This window comes from Notolabrus celidotus, unplaced genomic scaffold (assembly GCF_009762535.1).
Source record: "Notolabrus celidotus isolate fNotCel1 unplaced genomic scaffold, fNotCel1.pri scaffold_170_arrow_ctg1, whole genome shotgun sequence".
In the NCBI taxonomy this organism is placed as follows: Eukaryota; Metazoa; Chordata; class Actinopteri; order Labriformes; family Labridae; genus Notolabrus; species Notolabrus celidotus.
The window spans coordinates 84647-110545 of NW_023260035.1; the positions used below are offsets into that span (position 1 = coordinate 84647).

A 25899-nucleotide genomic window follows, 5' to 3' on the forward strand; every position below is an offset into this window, starting at 1 on the left:
CAGAATGCTGCTGCTCGAGTCCTAACAAGGACCAACAAAGTAGACCACATCCCTCCAGTTCTTAGATCTCTACAGTCATGGCCAAAAGTTCTGAGAATGACACAAATATTACATTTTCACAAAGTCTGCTGCTTCAGGGTTTTTAGGTGTTTTTGTCAGATGTTTCTATGGTATAATGAAATACAATTAGAAGCATTTCATAAGTATCAAAAGCTTTTATTGAGAATTACACAGAATCCATGCAATAAGTCAATATTTGCAGTGTTGACCCTTCTTGCTGTCAATCAACTTCTGGACCAAATCCTGACTGATGGCAGTCCATTCTTGCACAATCAATGCTTGGAGTTTGTCAGAATTTGTGGGTTTTTGATTGTCCACCCGCCTCTTGAGGATTGACCACAAGTTCTCAATGGGATTAAGATCTGGGGAGTTTCCTGGCCAAGGGCCCAAAATCTTAATGTTTTGTTCCCCGAGCCATTTTGTTATGACTTTTGCTTTATGGCAAGGTGCTCCATCATGCTGGAAAAGGCATTCTTCATCACCAAACTGCCCTTGGATGGTTGGGAGAAGTTGCTCTCGGAGGACGTTCTGGTACCATTCTTTATTCATGGCTGTGTTTTTAGGCAAGATTGTGAGAGAGCCCACTCCCTTGACCGAAAAGCAACCCCACACATGAATGGTCTCAGGATGCTTCACTGTTGGCAAGAGACAGGACTGATGGTAGCGCTCACCTCGTCTTCTCGGAACAAGCCTTCCTCCAGATGCCCCAAACAATCGGAAAGGGGATTCATCAGAGAAAATGACTTTACCCCAGTCCTCAGCAGTCCAGTCCCTGTACCTTCTGCAGAATATCAGTCTGTCCCTGATGTTTTTACTGGAGAGAAGTGGCTTCTTTGCTGCCCTCCTTGACACCAGGCCTTCCTCCAAAAGTCTTCGCCTCACTGTGCGTGCAGATGCACTCACACCTGCCTGCTGCCATTCCTGAGCAAGCTCTGCACTGGTGGTGGCCCGATCCCGCAGCTGTAACACCTTCAGGAGACGGTCCTGGCACTTGCTGGACTTTCTTGGGCGCCCTGGAGCCTGTTTGGCAACAATTGAACCTCTCTCCTTGAAGTTCTTGATAATTGGATAGACGGTTGACTGAGGTGCAATCTTACTCGCTGCTATAAACTTCCCTGTTAGGCCCTTTTTGTGCAATGCAATGATGGCTGCATGTGTTTCCTTGCAGGTAACCATGGCTAACAGATGAGGAACAATGGTGTCATGCACCATCTTCCTTTTAAAGCGTCCAGTCACTCAACCATGACAGATTGATCGCCAGCCTTGTCCTCATCAACACCCACACCTGTGTTAATGTGTGTGACACCTGTGTGTCATTGAAATGATGTTAGCTGGTCCTTTTGTGGCAGGGCTGAAATGCAGTGGAAATGTGTTTTTGGTGATAAAGTTCATTTTCAAGGCAAAGAGGGACTTTGCAATGAATTGCAGTTGAGCTGATCACTCCTCATAACATTCTGGAGTATATGCAAATTGCCATTATAAAAACTGAAACAGCAGACTTTGTGAAAATTAATAGTTGTGTCATTCTCAAAACTTTTGGCCATGACTGTACACTGGCTTCCTGTCTGTCAGAGAATAGACTTTAAAATCCTGCTGATGGTTTATGAAGCACTGAATGGTTTAGGCTGATCTGCTGCTACTTTATGAACCACCTCGACCTCTGAGGTCATCAGGTACTGGTCTGCTTTCAGTTCCTAGAGTCAGAAGGAAACATGGTGAAGCAGCGTTTAGTCCTTATGCTCCACATATCTGGAACACACTCCCTGAAAGCTGCAGGTCTGCTCCAACTCTCACCTCTTTTAAATCAAAGATTAAGACCTTTTTATTTACCTCTGCCTTCCTATCTTAGCTCATTTTAACCCACTTTAAATTTTAATGTAATTTTTAATATATTTCTAATTTTTATTTTCTGTTTTATTATATTTGTCATTTTAATTGTGTTCTTTTATGCTTGTCTGAATGTCTCCAATGCTTTTAATGTTTTAATGTAAAGCACATTGAGTTGCCCTCGTGTATGAAATGCGCTATACAAATAAAGCTGCCTTGCCTTGCCTTGTGAAACAAACAAACAAACAAACAAACAAACAAACAAACAAACACATTTACTGAGCGTCAATTTGTGAAAGTAGATGAAGAGGAAATGAAAATCTGCCAGACTTCATTTATAGACGTGAATCTGACAGACGTCCTGAAACTCTGGATTTAGACATCTCACTCTGCACACACACACACACACACACACACACACACACACACAGCTGATTTCTATAAGGGAGAGTAGCTGGAGGGTTTTTCTCTTCTGTCGAGGTTTCATGAATAAACATGAACTCTTAGTTTCTAACTCAGAGGCAGAGAAACGAAGGCAGCGCTCCGCTCGTGTTGATCGTTGTTGTTGTTGTTGTTGTTGTTTGGGTCGTGATGTAACTGATAATGAATGCGTCTGTGACTCAGTCTAAATGCAGAGTATGTGTGTGTTCTCGCGTCTATTTTTAGACTGACTTAAAGACAGTTTGCAACAACACATCAGGCAGTTTGTTCAGGCTGCTTTCTCCAATGAAACTCTGACTCAATGACGAGTGTGAATCCTGTTGACCTGAATGTAAGACACGTATAGTTCCACTAAATTACTCTGTCTGTAATTATGTATTCATGTGTTTGTGTTCACTTCCTGTTTTATTTTGTAGTCCTGGTGTCCAGTGTGACTTCCTTCCATTGTTCTGTTTCCCGCCTTTTTTCACACACACCTGTTGCCTCTTGTAATCAGCCTGGTCTGCATATACATCACCATGAGCTCCCACCAAAACCTCTACCAGGTCGTCACCCTCATGTGTTCATGCTCTCCACCCTTCAATCAATCTTTATTTATAAAGCGCCAAATCACAACAAATGTTCTCCTCAGACTCTTTCCAAACAGAGTCGGTCTAGACCGTACTCTATGTTCTATTATTAACAAAGACCCAACATCAAGACCGGATCAGATCCAGTCCCATCTTACAGACAGGACTCTGATCTCATCTTAATCCACCATGAGCAGAGCACTTTGCAGCATTTAGCAAGTTACAGTGGCTAGGACAAACTTCCTTTAACAGGCAGAAACCTCCAGCAGGACCAGACTCATGTTAGACACACATCTGCTGAGACCGTGTTGGAGAGAGGGATAGAGGGAGATGAAGAGAGAGAGAGATGATAGTGGGGAGACGGATAGTAGTAGTTGTAGCAGCTGGAGTCTGAAACGTCCACAGCAGCAGGCAGAAACCTCCAGCAGGACCAGACTCCTGTTAGAAGATCATTCAAGCTCTTTCAGTGTTCTGTTGTCCCTGTTACAACTTTTTCAAAACATGTTGCTGCCGTCAAGTTTAAAATGAGCAGATATTTTTCAGTTTCAACATTTGATTTATTCTCTTTGCACTATTTTAAATTTAAATATACACTTTAAATGATTCATGAACCTTAAAATTCAGTTTTTAATAACATTTTAAACAACATCCTGACTGTTTTATAGTGTCCGATCACCCCTCTAGAACTCTACGCTCCCAACATGCATGCCTGCTCGTCGTACCTAAAGTCTCTAAAAGTAGTATGGGAGGTAGAGCCTTCAGTTATCAGGCACCTCTCCTTTGGAATCATCGTCCATTCAGGGTCCGGGAGGCAGACACCCTCTCTACTTTTAAGAGTAGGCTTCAAACTTTCCTTTTTGATAAAGCTTATAGTTAGAGCTGGATCAGGCTTGGACCAGGTCTTAGTGATGCTGCTATAGGCTTAGACTGACACACTGGGATCCTGTCTTTCCCTCTCTCTCCTCTCTCTGCCTGTCCCATTAAAGATACTAACCATAGACCTTTCTGGAGTCCCTGAGCTCCCTTGTCTCGTAGGTTCCTCTGGATTTGGTCTTTCTTTCTTTCTTTCTTTCTTTCTTTCTTTCTTTCTTTCTTTCTTTCTTTCTTTTTTTTATTTTTTCCTTTCATTCTTTCTTTCTTTCTTTCTTTCTTTCTTTCTTTCTTTCTTTTATTATTTTTTCCTTTCATTCCTGTCTGCTTTCATTCTTTCTTTCTTTCTTTCTTTTATTATTTCTTTCAGTCTTTCTTTCTTTCATTCTTTCTTTCTTTCTTTCTTTCTTTCTTTCTTTCTTTCTTTTATTATTTTTTCCTTTCATTCCTGTCTGCTTTCATTCTTTCTTTCTTTCTTTCTTTCTTTCTTTTATTCTTTCTTTCTTTTTTTCTTTCTTTCCTTCTTTCTTTCTTTCTTTTTTTCTTTCTTTCTTTCTTTCTTTCTTTCTTTTTTTCTTTCTTTCCTTCTTTCTTTTATTATTTATTCCTTTCATTCCTGTCTGCTTTCATTCTTTCTTTCTTTCTTTCTTTCTTTCTTTCTTTCTTTTCTCCTTTCTTTTCTGTTCTTCTTTCTTTGATTCCTTTCTTCTTTCTTTCTCTCTCTCTTTGTTCTTTCCATGTTTCTTTATCCTTTATGTCTCCTTTTCTTATCCTGTCCTTTCCTTCACCATTTATTCTCCTCTTTTTCTTTCTTCTTGTCTCCCTCTCTTCTCTCTTTTCTTAGACCTTTCTGGAGTCCCTGAGCTCCCTTGTCTCGTAGGTTCCTCTGGATCTCTGCTGCTGTGGACGTCCCAGACTGTGGACTCCATCCCTCTCTCCAACACGGTCTCAGCAGATGTGTGTCTAACATGAGTCTGGTCCTGCTGGAGGTTTCTGCCTGTTAAAGGAAGTTTGTCCTCGCCACTGTAACTGTGCTAACCTGCTCATGGTGGATTCTCCAGTTTCCTACTCTCTCAGTAAAAAGCCCCAAAATAGTTTTAGGAAAGACAAAAAAAAGTTCTGAGTGGAATCTCTCATATTTAATCTTCGTCTCCTCGTGTCCTTCAAAATAAAAGCATCCACACTGACAGCGTTCTGACATCACCTCCCTGCAGGAGAATAAATCAGCATCTTTAATACCACCCTCGTCTGCAGAGACATCATCATCAATCTACTGAGGAAGTTACAACTTTATGACCCGCTCCTCTCAGCTTGTAATATAAATAACGAGATGTTATATTTCTACAAAGCTAACCTTTTCCACAGAGAGAGTTTCACGTTCTGGAGATTTAACGGTTCAGCTGCGATGTAGACCATGTGAACCAGCGGAAGTGACTGTGAGGTGCTGGGTGAAGCGTCCTGAGGGCAGAGCTGCACAGTGTGTTTCTGGTTTGTTTGTTTGTTTGTGACCTTAAAGCAGGAAAACATCCGGGAAAACATCCACAACCAGGTTTAGAGATGTTTGTTTAGGAGGAAACGGCAACAGGTTTTCACAAGAGGAAGAGAAGAGTGTGGAAATAACGTTATCTGCCAGATCACGTCGACTGCAGCTACTCGACTTCCTCCATCTCCTTTAATTGTAACATAATAATGTCATTGAACTTTCTGTAACTTGCTGTAACTGAGACATCATTAGAGAGCCAACCAGCTGATCTCTACGGCACTGACTCCAGGCGAAGAATTGTTATCTCTTATCTATCAGGGGTATCTAAGAAACTCAGGCCAATCTTCAATAAACACAACATCCCAGTTCATTTCAAGCCTTCCAGCACCCTGAGACAGAAACTGGTTCCTCCCAAAGGACAAGTCACCACAGCACAAACCTAGTAATGTAGTCCATGCAATGAAGACTGCAGGGAACTGTACATTGGAGAAACGGAATAACCCCTCCACAGACGCATGGCACAACACAGAAGAGCCAGCTCCTCAGGCCAGGACTCAGTTGTACATCTATAACTCAAGGACAAGGGACACTCCTTTGAGGACAGCAAGGTTCAGATCCTGGACAGAGAAGAGCGTTGGTATGAAAGAGGGGTGAAAGTTGTTAAAGTTCAACATCCTTCCCTTAACAGAGGTGGTGGACTAAGACACCATTTGTCTCCAACACACAACGCTGTTTTGAATTCTCTCTGAACACAAGTAAGACCATACTCACACCAGAGACCATGTGACCAATGACCAACAGCTGACCCATCACCCAACGACAGTCAGGAACTAGACTAACAACCGTCAGGGAAGTCCTGAACGACAGTCAGGAGGTAGGCTAACAATAGTCAGGAGGTAAGCTAACGACAGTCAGGAGGTAGGCTAACGATAGTCAGGAGGTAAGCTAACGACAGTCAGGAGGTAGGCTAACGACAGTCAGGAGGCAAGCTAACGACAGTAGGGAGGTAGGCTAACGATAGTCAGGAGGTAAGCTAACGACAGTAGGGAGATAAGCTAACAACCGTCAGGGAAGTCCTAAACTACAGTCAGGAGGTAAGCTAACGACAGTCAGGAGGTAAGCTAACGACCGTCAGGAGGTAAGCTAGCGACCGTCAGGAGGTAAGCTAACGACAGTCAGGAGGTAAGCTAACGACAGTAGGGAGGTAAGCTAACGACCGTCAGGGAAGTCCAGTACGACAGTCAAGAGGTAAGCTAACGACAGTCAGGAGGTAAGCTAACGACAGTCAGGAGGTAAGCTAACGACCGTCAGGGAAGTCCCGTACGACAGTCATGAGGCAAGCTAGCGACCGTCAGGGAAGTCGAGTACGACACTCAGGAGGTAAGCTAGCGACCGTCAGGAGGCTAGCTAACGACAGTCAGGAGGTAAGCTAGCGATAGTCAGGAGGTAAGCTAACGACAGTAGGGAGGTAAGCTAACGACCGTCAGGGAAGTCCAGTACGACAGTCAGGAGGTAAGCTAGCGACCGTCAGAAGGTAAGCTAATGACAGTCAGGAGGTAAGCTAACGACAGTCAGGAGGTAAGCTAACGACAGTCAGGAGGTAAGCTAACGATAGTCAGGAGGTAAGCTAACGACAGTCAGGAGGTAAGCTAACGACAGTCAGGAGGTAAGCTAACGACCGTCAGGGAAGTCCCGTACCACAGTCAGGAGGTAAGCTAACGACAGTCAGGAGGTAAGCTAACGACAGTCAGGAAGTAAGCTAGCGACCGTCAGGGAAGTCCCGTACGACAGTCAGGAGGTAAGCTAACGACAGTCAGGAGGTAAGCTAACGACAGTCAGGAGGTAAGCTAGCGACCGTCAGGGAAGTCCCGTACGACAGTCAGGAGGTAAGCTAACGACGGTCAGGAGGTAAGCTAATGACAGTCAGGAGGTAAGCTAAGGACAGTCAGGAGGTAAGCTAACGACAGTCAGGAGGTAAGCTAACGGCCGTCATTTTTGGCCAAATCAGTACGTAGTACTAGTATTGTAGGCGGTTCATAAACAGACTACATTTCCCATGAGCACCATCACCCACTGTGGTAAAGGTTCAGTGTGTAGAAATGGGAATAGTTAGTCAGTTTCTAGAGTGAAACTTTCCCCTGCTCACCCCTCCTGTTGGTGCAGCTACGGTGGCCTTTGAGTACAAGAAGCTCCTGTGATGCATGCAAGTGTTTATGACACGTCAAAAATTATTACCCCCTGGCCATAAGTAGTCAATAGTTCACCTTTCTGAGCCTCACCTGACAACAACCTCTTCAAGTAGTTCTTTACAAGGTTGGCACATGTCTCTTGAGGGATTTTGGCCCATTCTTCCAATACAAACTGTTCCAGCTGGTCCAAAGTACAGGGTTTCTGAGCATGGACATTCACTTTGAGCACCCGCCACAGATTCCCAACAGGATTGAGGTCTGGGCTCTGCACAGACCACTCCAGGACCTTGGTTTTGGTGTCCTTTAAGAACTGTTTGACCAATTTTGACGTAAGCTTTGTGTCATTGTCTTGTTGGAAGACCCAGCGCCGACCAAAGCCTAGACTAAGATCAGAGTTCTTCACATTATCCCTCAAACTGTCAACATAACTTTCTTTTTTCATGATGCCATGCACCCGAACAAGGCTCCCTGTGTCTGAGGCTGCAAAACAGCCCCACAGTACGATGCTTCCTCCACCATGTTTAACTCTGGGAACAGTGTTCTAAGGGTTGAAGGACTCTCCCTTTCTTGGTCAAACATAATCAACATCCATGTGGCCAAACAGTCCCATCAGACCAAAGGACAGACTTCCAAAACTCATCTTTACCTTTCAAATGTTTAGTCTGGCTCTGATGTGCCGCTCTTTGAGTAAAGGGGTTCTTCTGGGATGATGGTCCTGAAGCCCACTACAATGAAGATCCCTCACAACTGTGTTCCTTCAAACATCAAATCCAGAAGAGGTCAGGCCAGCAACAATCACCTTGGCAGATGTCTGGAGCTTCTTGCTGACATCTTCGACTATTTTCTTCTCCAGAGTTCTTGAAATCTTGCATTTTCTACCACGCCTTGATTTGTTTCTTACAGAGTTTGCCTTCTTGTACTTTGCAATGATGCAACATACAGCTGATCTAGACACTGTAAAACGCCTGGACATGGCAGTATAGTCTTCCCCCTTATTGTGAGCCTCCATTATCCTCTTTCTGAGCTTATGATTTCCTTTGTCCTCCTAATTGCGTCTAAATCCTCCGCACTGCACCTTTAATTTAGCTTTAAATGTTGTTTTATTCATTGATGTGACGCTGCTGTCCTCAAGAGTCACCAAACTGAATTAAAACACTGATAAAGAGCTCTTATATCTCCATAAACATCTGCAGTATCATGTTTTTTTAATGCCACAGATCAGCAGGACGCTTGCTGCCTGCCAGCTCGGTGTCTGAGTTTCCTGCTGTCTGCATCACCCGCAGCCAAACCGCACAGAAAGTGACCACTGCTCTGAGACCGGTTCTGTCACACACACACCCCCCCTGCTTGTGCTATCATTTTGTCGAATCCAGAACCTGTCAGTCAGCTGTCACGTCCAATGACTCTGCTGCTGCACAGAGGCCAGAGTCCAGGAGAGAGGAGGAGAGTCCACAGAGCGAGAGGGGGAACCTATCATCCTTTATCTATGTCCTTCGTTTTCATTTTGCATCATCAGGAGAGGTTCATACATGTCATGATTCATGAAGCTCCAGCGGGGTAAAGAGAGTCCGTGTTTCTTTTTAGATGCTTCCTGAGAGTCATTAAAACCTCCAGCCAGCACTTCCTGCCAAGTGGACACCTTTTAACGGCCTCTGGTCCGGTGGATTCGGAAGCCAAATCTCTCAGAGTTACAGCTTTGATGTGTTTTCCTGTCAAACACCTGAGCTCACACTTTCCTGTTGTTTTTAAAACGTCAATCAGCCGTCAGATAAAATAAGAGGCGAGCCTGCAGCGGGGTGATGGATGGACAAAGGAGCAGGTTCTTCTTTGTGTCTCTCTGAGGTGAAGACGTCCTCTGAAGAGAAGGTGTCGTACATGTCATCAATATTCATGACTCAGCACCTCAGATTTCATACAGTGAATTATGATGACTGCAGATGCAGTATAAGTTAGATAAATATGTATAATTATTAAAAAGAGCAGTCCAATGAGTCACTTTTTAATCTCTTCTAAATTTACATTAAAGCATATTTCTTCTTGCTTCTTTCTTGTTTTTCAATCACTGTAAAGCTCTTTGGGTTGCATTTGATTTGTATGAAAGGTGCTCTATAAATAAAGCTTGATTGATTGAACGATTGATCAAAAAAAGTAATATTATTCAGGTTTCTCACCAAAACGTGAATTTCCTTTTCTTAATGTGATTTTTTTTATTTTTTTTATGATTTGAAATGTTTTAATTTTATGAGAAATATTGAAGTAAGGAAATGCAAATAATGACAATATGATAACTACATAAGAAAACTGACAGAATCATCAATCAAATGAAAAATAAATAAATATGATATATCATAAACGATAAATAATTATAAAAAGAAATAAATAATAATAAATAAAACATATATAATAATAATACAATATAAAATAATAATATTGATTAAAAATAAAAAGGAGAAATACATCTTAAAAGTAAAAATAATCTTTAATAAATAACAAATAATTATACAAAAAATTATAATAGTAATAATGATGATAAATAATAATAATAATGTATAATAATTATACAGTTAAAATAATAATAATAATTTATAATGATTGCTGAAATTGATTAGAAATAAAAAAGGGTAAATAAATAAGTAAAATTAATCAATAAGAAATATTATAAAAAATAAATGAATAATAATCAAGAAATAATAATAATAATAATAATAATAATAATAATAATAATAATAATAATAATAATAATAAAATAAAAACATAATAATACTACTGCTAATAATAATAATAAATGATAACAATTATGATTTTTTTTTAAATGGTAAATAAATATACAGAAATGATCCCATAAAATTAGAACAAAAAATTATAAAACGTGTGAACATAACAACTAGTCTAATGAGAGACAAATCTATCAGTTTAAAGCTCTTTAGAGGTCCTGTCTGGAAATCTTAACTTCATATCTCCATCAAAAAGCAGTATCATTAAATATGTCTGTGAAGGTTCTCAGTCATCCAGGTCATGGTAATTCAAAGCTTGATCTGTAAGGCAACTACCAGTCCAGTTGCCTTACAGATCAAGCTTTGGAGTATCATTCAAGTTTCTCTGTTTAACTGTGAAAGCTCTAATTCAAAGTTCTTTTTCCTGATTATTCAAAGTACTTAAAGTGTGTAGAAGTATCAGGTCTGAGATGTAGCTCCTCCTGCTTCAAGCATACATCCTCTTATCTGTGTGAGCTAATGAATCAGCTCTGTTCGGTGTTGATGTATTGATGTGTTGATGTGAGCGTGGCTTCAAACCTCTTCGGATGTGGAGATACGGGCGTCGTGTTTCCCTGTGATAGCATCGCTCAGAGATGCACGGATGGATGTGTGTAATGAGATGGATTAGACCGGAGAGACCCCTGACATGAAGGGACACTTGTGTTATTATTAATGGTTAGATATGAGATCTCTTTAGAGATGAGATATCAGCTCTGAATGTGCGGCGTTGATAAAGTGTCGACCCTTGCTTGAGGTAACGTGATGATCCGTTAGAGCTCCTGGATTGCTTTTTGGCTGAAACGTTTATAACCTGTTGTTGATTCCCTCCCTCCCTCCCTCCCTCCCTCCCTCTCTCCCTCCCTCCCTCCTCATCACAGTCTTTCACGTCTCAGTGATTGTCTCTCATCCTCCTCTCTCTCAGTCCGGAGTTGATTCACTGTTTGTTCGTCAGCGACTCTCCATTAACCCCGAGGTCCGTGGAGGTCACCTCTCTGCAGAGCTCTTCAGAGACACACCGGGCTGCAGCTCTGATCCCCACGTCTCTGAAATGACCTCCTCTCCAGTGTTTATGTGTTTTTAAGGTGACTCCTTCAGTTAATGGGCTCCACACAGAGGACCGGGAATCAAGTGAAGTAATAGGAGCTGCAGCTGAAGCAGGGGGACTCTTTTCTTGTTGCGGCCTGAACTTATTTATCGATTCTCCGTCTGGATATTTAGAGGTAGATTCACTGAGGATGGACTGCAGCAGCTAGCAGCACCAAGACACACACATCATTTACCCCTCTGCCTCAAGGTCGATTTCACAAAGTATAATGTACTAATTAAATCTCCTGAACATGTCAATTAAAGCATGAGGAGACGTGGTCCTGTTTTAAATCACAGAGTGGACCGAACCTGGAAATACAAAAGACTGAGCTCCTTACTGAGTCAGATACAAAGACACCCACAGAGACGGATCCATGTGAGTTCTGCTTATAGTTAGAGGGTTGGACCAGCTCTTTGTTATGCTGCTATAGGCTCAGACTTCTATAGGCTTAGACTGCTATAGGCTCAGATTGCTATAGGCTTGGACTGCTATAGACTCAGACTGCTATGGCATCGGACTACTATGGGCTCAGACTGCAATGGGCTTAGACTGTTATAGACTCAGACTGCTATAGGCTCAGACTACTAAAGGCTTAGACTACTATAGGCTTAGACTACTATAGACTCTAACTACTATAGGCTTAGACTACTATAGACTCTAACTACTATAGGTTTAGACTGCTATAGGCTCAAACTGCTATAGGCTTAGACTGCTATAGGCTCAGATTGCTATAGGCTTGGACTGCTATAGACTCAGACTGCTATAGGCTCAGACTATTATAGGCTCAGACTGCTATAGACTCAGACTGCTATAGGCTCAGATTGCTATAGGCTCAGACTATTATAGGCTTAGACTGCTATAGGCTTAGACTACTATAGGCTCAGACTGCTATAGGCTTAGACTGCTATAGGCTCTAACTACTATAGGCTCAGACTGCTATAGGCTTAGACTACTATAGGCTTAGACTGCTATAGGCTCAGACTGCTATAGGCTTAGACTGCTATAGGCTCTAACTACTATAGGCTCAGACTGCTATAGGCTCTAACTACTATAGGCTCAGACTGCTATAGGCTTAGACTTTTATAGGCTTAGACTGCTATAGGCTCAGACTGCTATAGGCTTAGACTGCTATAGGCTTAGACTACTATAGGCTCAGACTGCTATAGGCTTAGACTGCTATAGGCTTAGACTACTATAGGCTCAGACTACTATAGGCTTAGACTTCTATAGGCTCAGACTACTATAGGCTTAGACTTTTATAGGCTTAGACTGCTATAGGCTCAGACTATTATAGGCTCAGACTGCTATAGACTCAGACTGCTATAGGCTCGGATTGCTATAGGCTCAGACTGCTATAGACTCAGACTGCTATAGGCTTAGACTGCTATAGGCTCTAACTACTATAGGTTTAGACTGCTATAGGCTCAAACTGCTATAGGCTTAGACTACTATAGGCTCAGACTACTATAGGCTCAGACTACTATAGGCTTAGACTTCTATAGGCTCAGACTACTATAGGCTCAGACTGCTATAGGCTTAGACTGCTATAGGCTTAGACTGCTATAGGCTTAGACTACTATAGACTCAGACTACTATAGACTCAGACTGCTATAGACTCAGACTGCTATAGGCTCAGACTGCTATAGGCTCAGACTGCTATAGACTCACACTACTATAGACTCAGACTGCTATAGGCTGAGACTGCTATAGGCTCAGACTGCTATAGACTCAGACTACTATTGACTTAGACTACTATAGGCTTAGACTGCTATAGGCTTAGACTGCTATAGACTCAGACTGTTATAGGCTCAGACTGCTATAGGCTCAGACTGCTATAGGCTCAGACTACTATAGGCTCAGACTGCTATAGGCTTAGACTGCTATAGGCTCTAACTACTATAGGCTCAGACTGCTATAGGCTTAGACTACTATAGGCTTAGACTGCTATAGGCTCAGACTGCTATAGGCTTAGACTGCTATAGGCTCTAACTACTATAGGCTCAGACTGCTATAGGCTCTAACTACTATAGGCTCAGACTGCTATAGGCTTAGACTTTTATAGGCTTAGACTGCTATAGGCTCAGACTGCTATAGGCTTAGACTGCTATAGGCTTAGACTACTATAGGCTCAGACTGCTATAGGCTTAGACTGCTATAGGCTTAGACTACTATAGGCTCAGACTACTATAGGCTTAGACTTCTATAGGCTCAGACTACTATAGGCTTAGACTTTTATAGGCTTAGACTGCTATAGGCTCAGACTATTATAGGCTCAGACTGCTATAGACTCAGACTGCTATAGGCTCGGATTGCTATAGGCTCAGACTGCTATAGACTCAGACTGCTATAGGCTTAGACTGCTATAGGCTCTAACTACTATAGGTTTAGACTGCTATAGGCTCAAACTGCTATAGGCTTAGACTACTATAGGCTCAGACTACTATAGGCTCAGACTACTATAGGCTTAGACTTCTATAGGCTCAGACTACTATAGGCTCAGACTGCTATAGGCTTAGACTGCTATAGGCTTAGACTGCTATAGGCTTAGACTACTATAGACTCAGACTACTATAGACTCAGACTGCTATAGACTCAGACTGCTATAGGCTCAGACTGCTATAGGCTCAGACTGCTATAGACTCACACTACTATAGACTCAGACTGCTATAGGCTCAGACTGCTATAGACTCAGACTGCTATAGGCTCAGACTGCTATAGGCTCAGACTGCTATAGACTCACACTACTATAGACTCACACTGCTATAGGCTCAGACTGCTATAGGCTCAGACTGCTATAGACTCAGACTACTATTGACTTAGACTACTATAGGCTTAGACTGCTATAGGCTTAGACTGCTATAGACTCAGACTGTTATAGGCTCAGACTGCTATAGGCTCAGACTGCTATAGGCTCAGACTACTATAGGCTCAGACAACTATAGGCTTAGACTGCTATAGTCTCAGATTACTATAGGCTCAGACTGCTATAGGCTTAGACTTTTATAGGCTTAGACTGCTATAGTCTCAGATTACTAGAGGATTAAACTGTTGTAGGCTCTAACACAATGACGAGTCAATAAAACTCTACTTCTGTTGAGCAGCAGGTTAGTGAGTCTGACCTGGGACCGATAATAACAGACTCACTGCTGTTAAAACACATAACAGCTTTGCTCCCCACTAAAGATCTAACCGTGTTGTTCCCCAGAGGCGTAGCAGTGATTCTCAGCCACATTGATTACTTACTCCCGATCTGACCCGCAGCAGCTGGTTGTTAAATAATTCAGCTCCCCCTCCTCCTGACCCCTCCTCTGCTGTAAAGCGATCCGTCCCTCAGACTGACTCAGTCCCCCTGACGGCTGAAGTATTCACTGAGGAGCTGTTAGAGCGAGGTGTGGTGCAAAAAGCATCATGACTCTGTGAATCCCTGTTACACAACGCCATGCACGTTAGCTCTGACATACAGAGGAAGTAAGTGACATTGATGAACGCTGCGGTGTTCCAAAGGTTGAACTGTTTTCAACCGAGAGTGTGAGACAGAAATCAGTCCATCCATTCACAGATCAGTGGCTCACCTGTCTCTTGGTGTGTTCGCTGACCTCGCCCGGCATGTCGTGGGCGCTCTTGATGAGCGTGCGAGCGATGTGGTAGTAATACACGGAGATGATGGTGAGAGGGATCAGGAAGTAAACCAAGAAGATCATCACGGAGTGGATCTTTGGATGCATCTGATTGGACATCGGGTAGGGCACGCAGTTCACGAAGGTGACGTTCGTGTTGTCCCGGTGACCCTGAGAGGGGAGGGAACAAGGAGAGATGGTGAGGATAGGAGAGAGGACAGAGAAGAGTGTGGACGAGGAGAATGGTAAGGATAGGAGAGAGGACAGAGAAGAGTGTGGACGAGGAGAGATGGTAAGGATAGGAGAGAGGACTTAGAAGAGTGTGGACGAGGAGAGATGGTAAGGATAGGAGAGAGGACAAAGAAGAGTGTGGACAGGGAGGACAATGAAAAGAGAGAGAGAGAGATGATGGAGTGAGATAATAGAGAAGTGTAATGGTAGTAAAGGACAGAGCGGGCAGAGAGAGCAGAGACATAAAAACACATCAGTAAAGATCATCAAACAGACGGAGGTGTTAAATGGACGCTCTTGTCGTTCATAAATCTGACTCTAACGCTCTTTATCGCCGTCAGGGGGGAAGTTAGTGCGAGGGGAACTCTGCAGAGACGATGCTGCAGAGATCAGGCATCAGCGGGACGTGATGGACGGCAAACATTCAGTGTGAGTGGACACGAGGTCACAAACACTGTTTCAATCTCTCCATGTCTGAGTTTAAAGACACGAGGTCATCTGTGGAGTTAAAAGTCGATGGATGTAACAACAAGAAGAAACCCAGACACTGAAAGCAGCACGTAAAGGAGATTACAGATTGATTGGTTGTGTTTACCTGTAAGGTGACAACTTGAGAGAAGATAGCCTCAGGGATAGCCAGCAGGACGGACAGCAGCCAGATAGAAACCGCCTTCAGACACGTCCAAAAGACGGCGCTGGACGTCTGGATGTCCATCGGGTTCACTATGGCCTTGTACCTGATGGAGACAGAGAGAGGGAGAGGTATTCATTTAATGTCTAATAGATGAATTCAACCAGATCCATGTCCAATTCTGATCTGGCACAGCACTGGAGCTGCCGTAGACGTCCTCCTGCTGCGGACGATCTGGACTCCAGCTGATACGGACGTGCTGGACTCCAGCGGCAACAGCTTCTACGACTCGTCTCATCACTGTCACTTCTCTCTCTTACTCCCCTCTATCTGTCTTTCCAGACCCAACTCGGTCTCAGCAGATGTGTGTCTAACTTGAGTCTGGTCCTGCTGGAGGTTTCTGCCTGTTAAAGGAAGTTTGTCCTCTCCACTGTAACTAGCTAAATACTGCGATGTGCAATGCTCATGGTGGATTAAGGTGGGGTCAGACTGAGTCTTACCCTGTCTTGGTGTTGGGTCTCTGTTCATAATTTGACATAGAGTGGTCTAGACCTGCTCTGTTTGTAAAAGAGTCTTGAGATAACGTTTGTTGTGATTTGGCGCTATACAAATAAAGATTGATTGATTGATTGATTGATTGGATCTGAAAGGTTTCTATTCTAGTCAATGTGTTAACTTCCACTGGATCCGCTCTGTTGCTCCATTTCTGATCCAGCAGCCCTGCTTGCTTTTGGGACTTTATATTGAGCATCACTGCACCGGATCTGATAGCTTTCTATTCTAGTCAATGTGTTAACTTCCACTGGATCCACTCTGTAGCTCCATTTCTGATCCAGCAGCCCTGCTTGCTTTTGAGACTTTATATTGAGCATCTTAAAATAATCCAAGTTGGATTACAAAGTAAATATTTGAAGGTGTAATCAAAGTTTAAAGGTTTATCAAAAATGTACAGTCATTTGTGACAGATCGGATCCGTTTCCGGTCTGTCTCCGATCCGTCACAGCACCGGATCTGATTGGTTTCTATTCTAGTCAATGTGTTAACTTCCACTGGATCCACTCCATTGCATTCCAGCTGCTGATACTCAAGACTTCTATTTGTGCCGGATGCCGGAGCACGACGCATCAATCTCAACAGAGCAGATGGAGCGGGACAGGAAGTCAGGTTTCACCAAAACAAAAATGAAAACATCTGGTTAATTTTCAAAATAAAACCAGGACCTGGAGTCAACAGGTCAGAGGTTTTCAGAGGACCAGAAAGACAACATGGATGAGGAGAGGAGGAGGAGAGTCCTTGATTCAGTGATTACAGCAGGAAAACCTCGGTCACATGACTCCAGCTGTCCGGTGGTCCTGCTCCAGACGAGAGAGCATGGAGCTGGACCACAGTGGATCGGAGATGGACCGGACACGGATCTGGTGGAGGTCGGATGTGATAGCAAACTCATCCTCTACTTTTGAGCTTTCACTTCCAAAATCCACCAAAAAAAAACCTCAGCCAATCCCAGCTGACTTTGGGTGGAAGGCAGGTGATACAGCTGGAGGTAGTCTGTGACCTCCAGGGCTCCTAATGAGCCCATCATTGACAGCACCTGCCCTCATTGCACCCAGCTTGAGCTCATCAGCCTGGCTGCTCAATCAAAGGAGCACCTTTCCCTCAGTTAGGTGAGTGCGCAACAGAGAAGACAACACCTTCAGTTGTTTCCTCTGGGTTTGGTTTGAAGAGTGTGTTGAGAGAGAGAGTGTGTATGTTGTGGAGGGAAGGAGGGTGGCAACAGGATCATTAAAAAGAGGATTGATCTCTCAGGAGAGTTTTTTTTTGCAGATCACAGTTGGTTAAGGTCTGTTCCTTAGTTTGTCTACTCTTTGTAGTAGAATTAGTGGGTGGCTGTGGAGCTTCACACCTCCACTCCACCTTTTAGACCCCAAAGGCCTTACATCTGTTTGTATTTGAGGGTTTTAAGTCCTTTTTGTTAGTGTCCCTGTCCATGACCTCTGACCTTCATGTCATGCAGCTTGCAGACATTTAACAGCAGGGTTCACCCTGGACAGGTCTTGAACCTATCACAGGGCAAACATGGAAAGACAGACAACCATCACGCACACATGCACACCTATGTGCAATTTAGAGTGACCAGTCAACCTGGTGAGCATGTTTTTGGACTGTGGGAGGAAGCTGGAGTACCCAAAGAGAACATGCAAACTCCACACAGAAAGGCACCTGCCTGACAGGGGACTAGAACCAGGAACCTTCTCACTGTAAGGCAACAGCACTACCCACTGCACCACCATGCAGCCAAACTAAAACAACACTCCATCGTAAATCTGTGTATGAACTGGAGTTAAGATAAGAAATGATTCAAATAGTTTTAATTAGAATGATTCAGACGTTAGAAAGCTGCTGCTGTAGATTTCTGCATCATTAAAAGAGATGGAATAAGGCGACCGTTCCCCGTTCACGAGTCCTCGGCGGAAACTAAACATCAATCATGTTTTAATCTGAAAGATAATTTTTCTTTGGGCAGCATTAGTGACTCAGAGCGCTTGGTGAGTTAATGAGAAACTCCAGCAGCTGTGGGAAAGCTGCACACCGGAGCACAAAGAGAGAGGAAACAATGAGCCTGTGCTCACTTCTACTGTATGAGTTATTCTTCATGAGGAGTTGTGGAGCTGCTTTTTTAAATCCTCCATCAGAGCTGAGCGGTGATTCAGCTGGACGGGATACATCTGTGGAAGTGAGGGACGGACGTCTGGGAGTCTGTTCATGTTTATCTGAAGTGCTTTGTTAATAATGAACAACCTGGACAAGCAAATGTTCCTTTGCTATGATTAATTTTTCAAATGAGTGAGTGTGAGGATGTGAGTGAGTTTGACAAGAACCAAACTGTGATGGTGAGACGACCGGGTCAGAGGGCTAAGCTGCAGCTCATGTGGGGTGTTCCCGGTATGCAGGGTCAGAACTACCAAAAGTTGTCCAAGGAAGGAAAACCAGAGAACCAGAGACAGGGTTAGGGTAACCAAAGGTGCATTTGGACCAAGAGTTCCAGGGTCTTTTAGCTCCCAGAACTACTTTCCCCTGAACTAAAAGGTTCCTGTGCTCCCATGTTGTCTGCGTTTCGACCGTGGGCTGAAGTCCCGGGTAGATTGTGCAAATCAGGCCAGTGATGTATGGAGAAAATTTTTTTAAATGCACTACACCACCAGACCAGTAGAGGGCAGTAAAACAAAGAGGAATGCCATTCATCACAGATGACACCATAGAAGCAGACGGACAGGCAGGTATCATTATGAGCATCACAACAGTTAGCCTGTTAGCATGAAGAGACTCAGCTGGTCTGTTTTAGATGGTGCTATATTTCATCACAGATGGATTCACTGAATCAACACGTGAGAGGAGATAAGCACGAGTAGCAAAGATGTTTCAACACGGCTTTAAAATCCTTTGACACTACACCACCAGACCAGTAGAGGGCAGTAAAACAAAGACAAATGCCATTCATCACAGATGGAAAAACAATGAATGTGAATGGTTTTTGGAAAAAATTTAAAAAAACTTTGAAAAAAACTTTGAAAAAACTTTGAAAAAAACTTTGAAAAAGAAATTTGAAAAAAAAATTTGAAAAAAAAATTTGAACAAAAATTTGAAAAAAAAATTTGAAAAAAAAATTTGAAAAAAATTTGTTGAAAAAAAAAAAAATTGAAAACTTTTTTTTTGAAAGAAAAAATATTGACAAAAAAAATTGACAAAAAAGTTGACCGGAGCCTGTCAAAAAAAAATTATTTTCCTCATATTTGAAATTGTGCTCCAAAAGCAGAAAAACATGAAAAAAAGTGAAAATTTTGCTCCTGTGGTTAAAGACGTGGAAAAAGCAATGAATGAATCAACACGTGAGAGGAGATAAGCCCGAGTAGCAAAGACGTTTCAACACGGCTTTAAAATCCTTTTGAACTCAAAAAGCCGTGATCGCAGAGATCGGCCGGTGTTTTGGTTTAAACAGCGACCCTGTTAACTGGAGACTCTCAGCCGGATGCATCCCTCATAAACGTCTTTGGACCATCATTAAATATCTGATGAGGATATTTGGAAATCTTAATAAAAACTAAACTAGTTTGCATTCCCAGGAACTCCCTCTGTGTTTCAACAGCTGTGTAAACTCCACAAACACTGACACGTTCAGCTGAAGGTCTCCAGTTTACAGGGACACTTTGAAAACCGGAACACCGGGAGGAGAGACGCATTCACGGTGGGCTGAGAGAAGACTACTGTTACAAAGTTTTACAAAATGTAATGGCGGTAGAACCCACCATTACAGGTGCTCACCTGTTAGGCTGTTTAAAGGATGGAGGACATCGTGCTGATGCGTTACGGTTTAAGACGAAACATGTGAAGACAACAGATATTTAGAGATCGAACGAATCCTTTGGAAAAGTCTGACGATGTAGAAATATACAGCACATTTAGATTTAGGAGACTCAACATAATTCTTAGGTAAACCTACCAGCAACACCGTGAAGTGAATCCTTCCCTAACAACTCTGTTAACAAGTCCTCATCCTTTAATGGGGGGACAGGTGGTCCTCCACCTGGACCACGTTGGTGGCGGTGCTTGTTGCTCAAAGCTGCTTTCATGTTGCTGATTTTACTTTGTAGGTCTTCTACTGAGCGCGCTCAGAAACACCACATGCATTTACCCGGTTCAAGATCTGAAGACAGACTTTCCCTTCCTCCTTGTTTGTTCTCTTTGAGGGTTGACTTACTGAGAACAGCTGTTTGTTCATTCTAGATTCTTCTAATCAAATTCATTTCTTCTTCCGCTAAAAATTTGTTTTTTCTTGATCTTCTCTCAGTCACACCGGTACCGCTCGCCAGTGGCGGTTCTGGGGAGGGGCCAACAGGGGCCAGTGCCCCTGTAAAACTGAACCTGGGCCCCCCTGTGTCCCTCCCCCTCCACACCAAAGCAATATTAAACAATAAAAAAAGCTTCGGTATCGCGCCGATGTTACATGCAGAACACATGCGTGTGGCACTTGGTTCCAGTCCCTTAGAGCGCTAACGGACTCATGTTGAGTCTAAACAGCCAATCAGCTGCTGTCAGTCTGCATGTTGATCTAGTACACAGTAGTATAGATGTCTAGTATAAAGGGATGCACTGATGTTTTGCCAGTTTGTTCTCAGCTGGTCCTCGCCCTTCTCAGTCTCTTTTGTCAGGGTTGAATGTGACCCTCTGACAACACCCTTGGCCCCAGCCTGGCCCCTCCAGTGAAATTGGTCTAGAACCGTCACTGCCGCTCGCCATGTTTTATTGTAGTTTATGTGTAGTAGGCATGCACAATTTGAATCTGTTGGATAAGGGATTTCCAGGAGGTTCCCTGGACATATGGCGTTTTGCACCAGCTTGCTTTCATAGCGCAATTAGTGAATTGGCCAATTAATTGCAGTCGTGCATGCGGCTAACGCTACGGCCAAATGGGCCGTTAAGACTAATGGTCCCGTTTGTGTAATAGCTGGACGTGCATACGGACCCAGATCTTGACCTTTTAATTTCCATCTCAGATTAAAGTCTGATTCCTCATCCTTGTCCGCACGTGAGAAACCAGTCCTCCACTTCCTGCTTTATTCAACTCCCTCAGAGGGTCACACCGAGGTCATACGTCATTCAGCCTGAATCTCACACTCTGTCAAACACCTCTCTTTACATCATTTCACCCTGTCTCACTTCTCAGGCTCGTAGATGTAATGCCTCATTTATTATTGATGCTGCATAGGAGCTAAAAAGTTTAACATTTCATCCCCAGGCGGTAAATTTCTCACACATGAAGTGCAGGCTCGCTCAGACATGCAGGTGTTTGTGAGGTGGTAAGATTACGAGGGAGGAAAAGGTCTGGGGGCAAATGTTTGTCAGGGTCTGCATGTACGAGCGACGAGGGCAGCAGGAGTTCATCGCACACACGCTCAGAGTCACTTTTGTTCCAAGCTTTAAGAGTAAAGCGGTAAACACAGGCACTGATGTACAGGATAACCTTGGGACTGTCCCTCAGCGTGTGTTTCTCTGAAAAGGTGCATTTATGCCTCGATTTCAGGGTCAGTGTCATCCGTCTGCATCAGCTCCAATGTTCAGATTAATGCTGCTGGCCTTGCAGAAAACAGAACCACTACTTCACTGCTTTTATTTCCAACTACCTCAAAGCGGGGACAGGACTGGGTGTCATGAAAAGAGTAGTAACAGTGATCTGTTCAGAAATGCTACTCATCGGGGCTGGGTGGGTGGCTGGTGTCCCTGTCACCCTCCGTCCCCCTGCTGCCCCCTCCCCTGTGGGGGCCTGGTCCGCGGCTGCCCTCGGGGCCGGGTTTCCCGGGGTTCCCTCGCGGTTCCCTTTGGGGGGTGGGGTGGTGCACAGCCGGGGGGGTGTTACTACGGCAGCCATTGGGGTGTCCCTCCATGCCCCCGCGGCCTGATCCATCAGTCGCAGGGCGTGGGTGGGGGGCGTGGCTGGGGGGAGTGGTCAGGCCGTCTGGGGGGGGCGGGGGGGATTGGCCCTGCCGCCTCCGCCCTCCCCCCGCTCCGGCGCGCCGGTTGCCGGGCTCTGGTCCTGGTCCTGCCCGTCTGCCTGGCTGTCTGCTCCTGGTGCCGGGCCCCCTCGGCCCTGGTGGCTCCTTTGGCTCGGTCTTGGGGGGCTGTGGGGGCGGTGTTGTGGGGGTGTCCCTTGGGGGGGCTGCGGGATCTCTCCCCTCTCGCCCCCCTTTCCTCCTACTGGGTGACCTGGGGGTCGCCCTGGGTGCTCCGGCGGTACCTGTTTGCTTCCGGTCTGGGTCCTTGGCTTGTCCCCTGGCCTGGGTCTCCCGCAGCGGGTTGGGTCCTTCGGTCTGACTGCTCTCGCGGCCCGGGTGCCGGGCCGTACCTCTCGGCTGATCTGACCCAAGTGGTTTCATCTGCACCAGTGGTGGTCTTGTTACACAAATAGAACACAGCACGGCGGCAACCCTCTGCGACCCAAGCTTCAGTAATGATTGTGGACACTAAGGGTTGCTTAATCATTAGTATCACCCCACAGAGTTTTTTTTTGGCATCATGGTGAGATGGTCCCTCTCCATCTAAGTGTGTTAGGTCTCTCTCTCCTTCTCTCTCCCTGTCCCTTTGTATATCCTTATGTAATCTTTCTTTCACTTTCTCTTATTTTTTTTTATTTTTTTGGGCCCACCTAGGTGTGCACGCCCTCTTTTACAGAACATGATATTAGCTGCCAATAAAAGATAGGCCAGAGTTCTAAGAGGGATGGTGATGGTCGCATGCACACAGTCACAAGCACAGAAGAAAAAGGTTTTCTTTCTTTTCTTTTGCTGCAAAAATAAATTGCATGAATATTTGACAGTTTGTGACAAACATGACACAAACCAGAAATATATATGCAGACAAGAGAAAAAGAAATAAGAGAAGAAAAAAGAAAAAAAAAAGAAATGCTACTCATTAAAACGTTGAATACTTTAGTTTTGATGTTTTAAACGATGCTCTAATGAGCAAATCAGGGCCGTATGGATTCAGGTGTGTGTGTGTGTGTGTGTGTGTGTGTGTGTATGTGTGTGTGTGTGTGTGTGTGTGTGTGTGCGTGTACATTGTGATTCAGGACAGCACGACCTCAGCACAGAATCACAAAGTCAGAACCTTGAACATTTATTCAAACACACGTGTGACAAAAGGCTGAGGAGCTTCACTTCAGAGGAGTCCTGAGAGTGTGCAGGATTCAGTGTTTCTGAGCGTTAATTTATTCAAGGGGAAGGTGACACTTTCTGCTCTGCACACACACACACACACACACACACACACACACACACACACACACACCTCTACAGTAATCTTTTCATCCACAGAGATGCTCTTGTGGTAGATTTGGGATGATTGGGAACTGATTGGTAGATTTTCTGTAACAGAGGTCTACAGTGACTAACGAGCTGAAAGGCCGGGGTTCAACACGCTCAAACAAACACTAAGGAGGGTGAGCTCTGATTGCTTTTGAGACTTTATATTGAGCATCTTAAAGAATCCCAGTTGGCTTTAAAAGTAATTATTTGAAGGTGTAATCAAAGTTTAAAGGTTTAGAAAGACGTACAGCCATTTGGGACATATCCGTGTCCGGTCCGCCACAGCACCAGATCTGATATTCTAGTCAATGTGTTAACTTCCACTGGATCCGCTCCGTCTCTGATCCGGCAGGTTCGGAGCCCTCCGGATCAGATACACAAGACTTCTATTCTTACAGGATGCCGGAGCACGACGTATCAATCTCAACAGAGCAGATGGAGGCGGGACAGGAAGTCAGGTTTCACCAAAACAAAATGAAAACATCGGGTTAATTTTCAGAATAAAACACTGTGTTATCACCAGATCGTATTTCACTTAACTACAACAACAAACCAAAGTCATGATGAGCGGAGCCAGGACCTGGAGTCAACAGGTCAGAGGTTTTCAGAGGACCAGGAAGACAACATGGATGAGGAGAGGAGGAGGAGGAGGAGAATCCTTGATTCAGGGATTACAGCGGGGGGAAACCTCGGTCACATGACTCCAGCTGTCCGGAGGTCCTGGGTGGTGTTGACGGACAGGGAGCACAGATCCGGACCGCAATGGATTGCAGACAGACCGGACAAGGATTTGGTGTAAGTACGATGTTAGTGTCTCTTCCTGTTTCTTTTCATCAGCTTTGAGTGTGTACTAAAAGTAATGAGGGATGTTGTCTAAAAATATTTCTTGCATCGGGCTGTAAACATGTTTAATCCTGCTTTGAAGTTTAAGTTTTAATATGGGACCTAATGGGGATTCCTTAGTTTTTGGAGGCAGCCTCAAGTGGACATTCGAGGAACTGTGTTATCACCAGAACGTATTTCACTTAACTACAACAACAAACCAAAGTCATGATGAGTGGAGCCAGGACCTGGAGTCAACAGGTCAGAGGTTTTCAGAGGACCAGGAAGACAACATGGATGAGGAGAGGAGGAGGAGGAGAATCCTTGATTCAGGGATTACAGCAGGAAAACCTCGGTCACATGACTCCAGCTGTCCGGTGGTCTTGCTCTGGATGAGAGAGCACAGAGTCGGACCGCAGTGGATCGGAGAGGGACCTGACACGGATCTGGTGGAAGTCGGATGTGATAGCAAACTCATCCCCTACTTTTGATATTTCTCCTCCAAAATCCAACAAACAAAACCTCATATTCTGAAATGATGAAAGAGTTCTACACTTTCCATACATGCATTATCTTGACCGCTTATACTGTCCGGTGTCACAAGGGGGCTGGAGCCAATCCCAGCTGACTTTGGGCGGAAGGCAGGGTACACCCTGGACAGGTCGCCATCCTATCACAGGGCAAACATGGAAAAACAGACAACCATTCACTCACACACTCACACCTACAGGGAATTTAGAGTGACCAATTAACCTGGTGAGCATGTTTTTGGACTGTGGGAGGAAGCTGGAGATCAGATCATATTTCCTATTTCACTTAACTACAACAACAAACCAAAGTCATGATGAGCGGAGCCAGGCCTGGAGTCAACAGGTCAGAGGTTTTCAGAGGACCAGAAAGACAACATGGATGAGGAGAGGAGGAGGAGGAGGATCCTTGATTCAGTGATTACAGCGGGGAAACCTCGGTCACATGACTCCAGCTGTGCGGAGGTCCTGCTCCGGTCCTGTTATGGAGATGTAAAAACTTTCCTCTTAGAAGCCTGCTCCAAACATCCAGTGTGTTTTTTGGTACAGGAAGTCTTTGTCACTGTGCCATAATTACAGCTCAGAATGTCAACAAGGCTCTCAGCGTGTCTCGTAACCCTGAGGGCGGTGAGTCATGAATCAACCTGAGATGATGCATCGTCGACCTTGTGGTGCTGCTTTGCTGTCGACGCTCCAGCTTCGAGGATTAAGATCTCGACCTTTGACCTCTCTGTTCTCGGATGTGCAAAAATCTAAAGGTATGTCCTCCAGGTGCTTCTGAGATATCACTCTGATGAGTATGAGGCAAACGGGAGCAGACGACCTGGAAGTATAGGGCCTGCAGACACGGCGCGGTGGCATTTAAAGAGGGCATGGGGTCAGAGTTCAGGGAAAGGGGCGAGGCGGGTGAGGCTTCTCTATGAAAGGGGAGGA

General features: G+C 44.4%; 1 protein-coding gene across 1 annotated transcript in view; it reads right to left on the reverse strand.

Moving 5' to 3' along the window:
• nmbr (neuromedin B receptor) overlaps window positions 1-15863 on the reverse strand; it is a 35499-nt gene extending 19636 nt beyond the window's left edge. The window contains exons 1-2 of the mRNA XM_034678526.1: window positions 15738-15863; window positions 14855-15070 (exon numbers count right to left, since the gene is read on the reverse strand). Of these exons, the coding sequence (XP_034534417.1) occupies window positions 14855-15070; window positions 15738-15845 (324 nt within the window). The 5' untranslated portion in view covers window positions 15846-15863. The remainder of the gene's footprint in view (window positions 1-14854; window positions 15071-15737) is intronic.
• Window positions 15864-25899: the final 10036 nt, after the last annotated feature.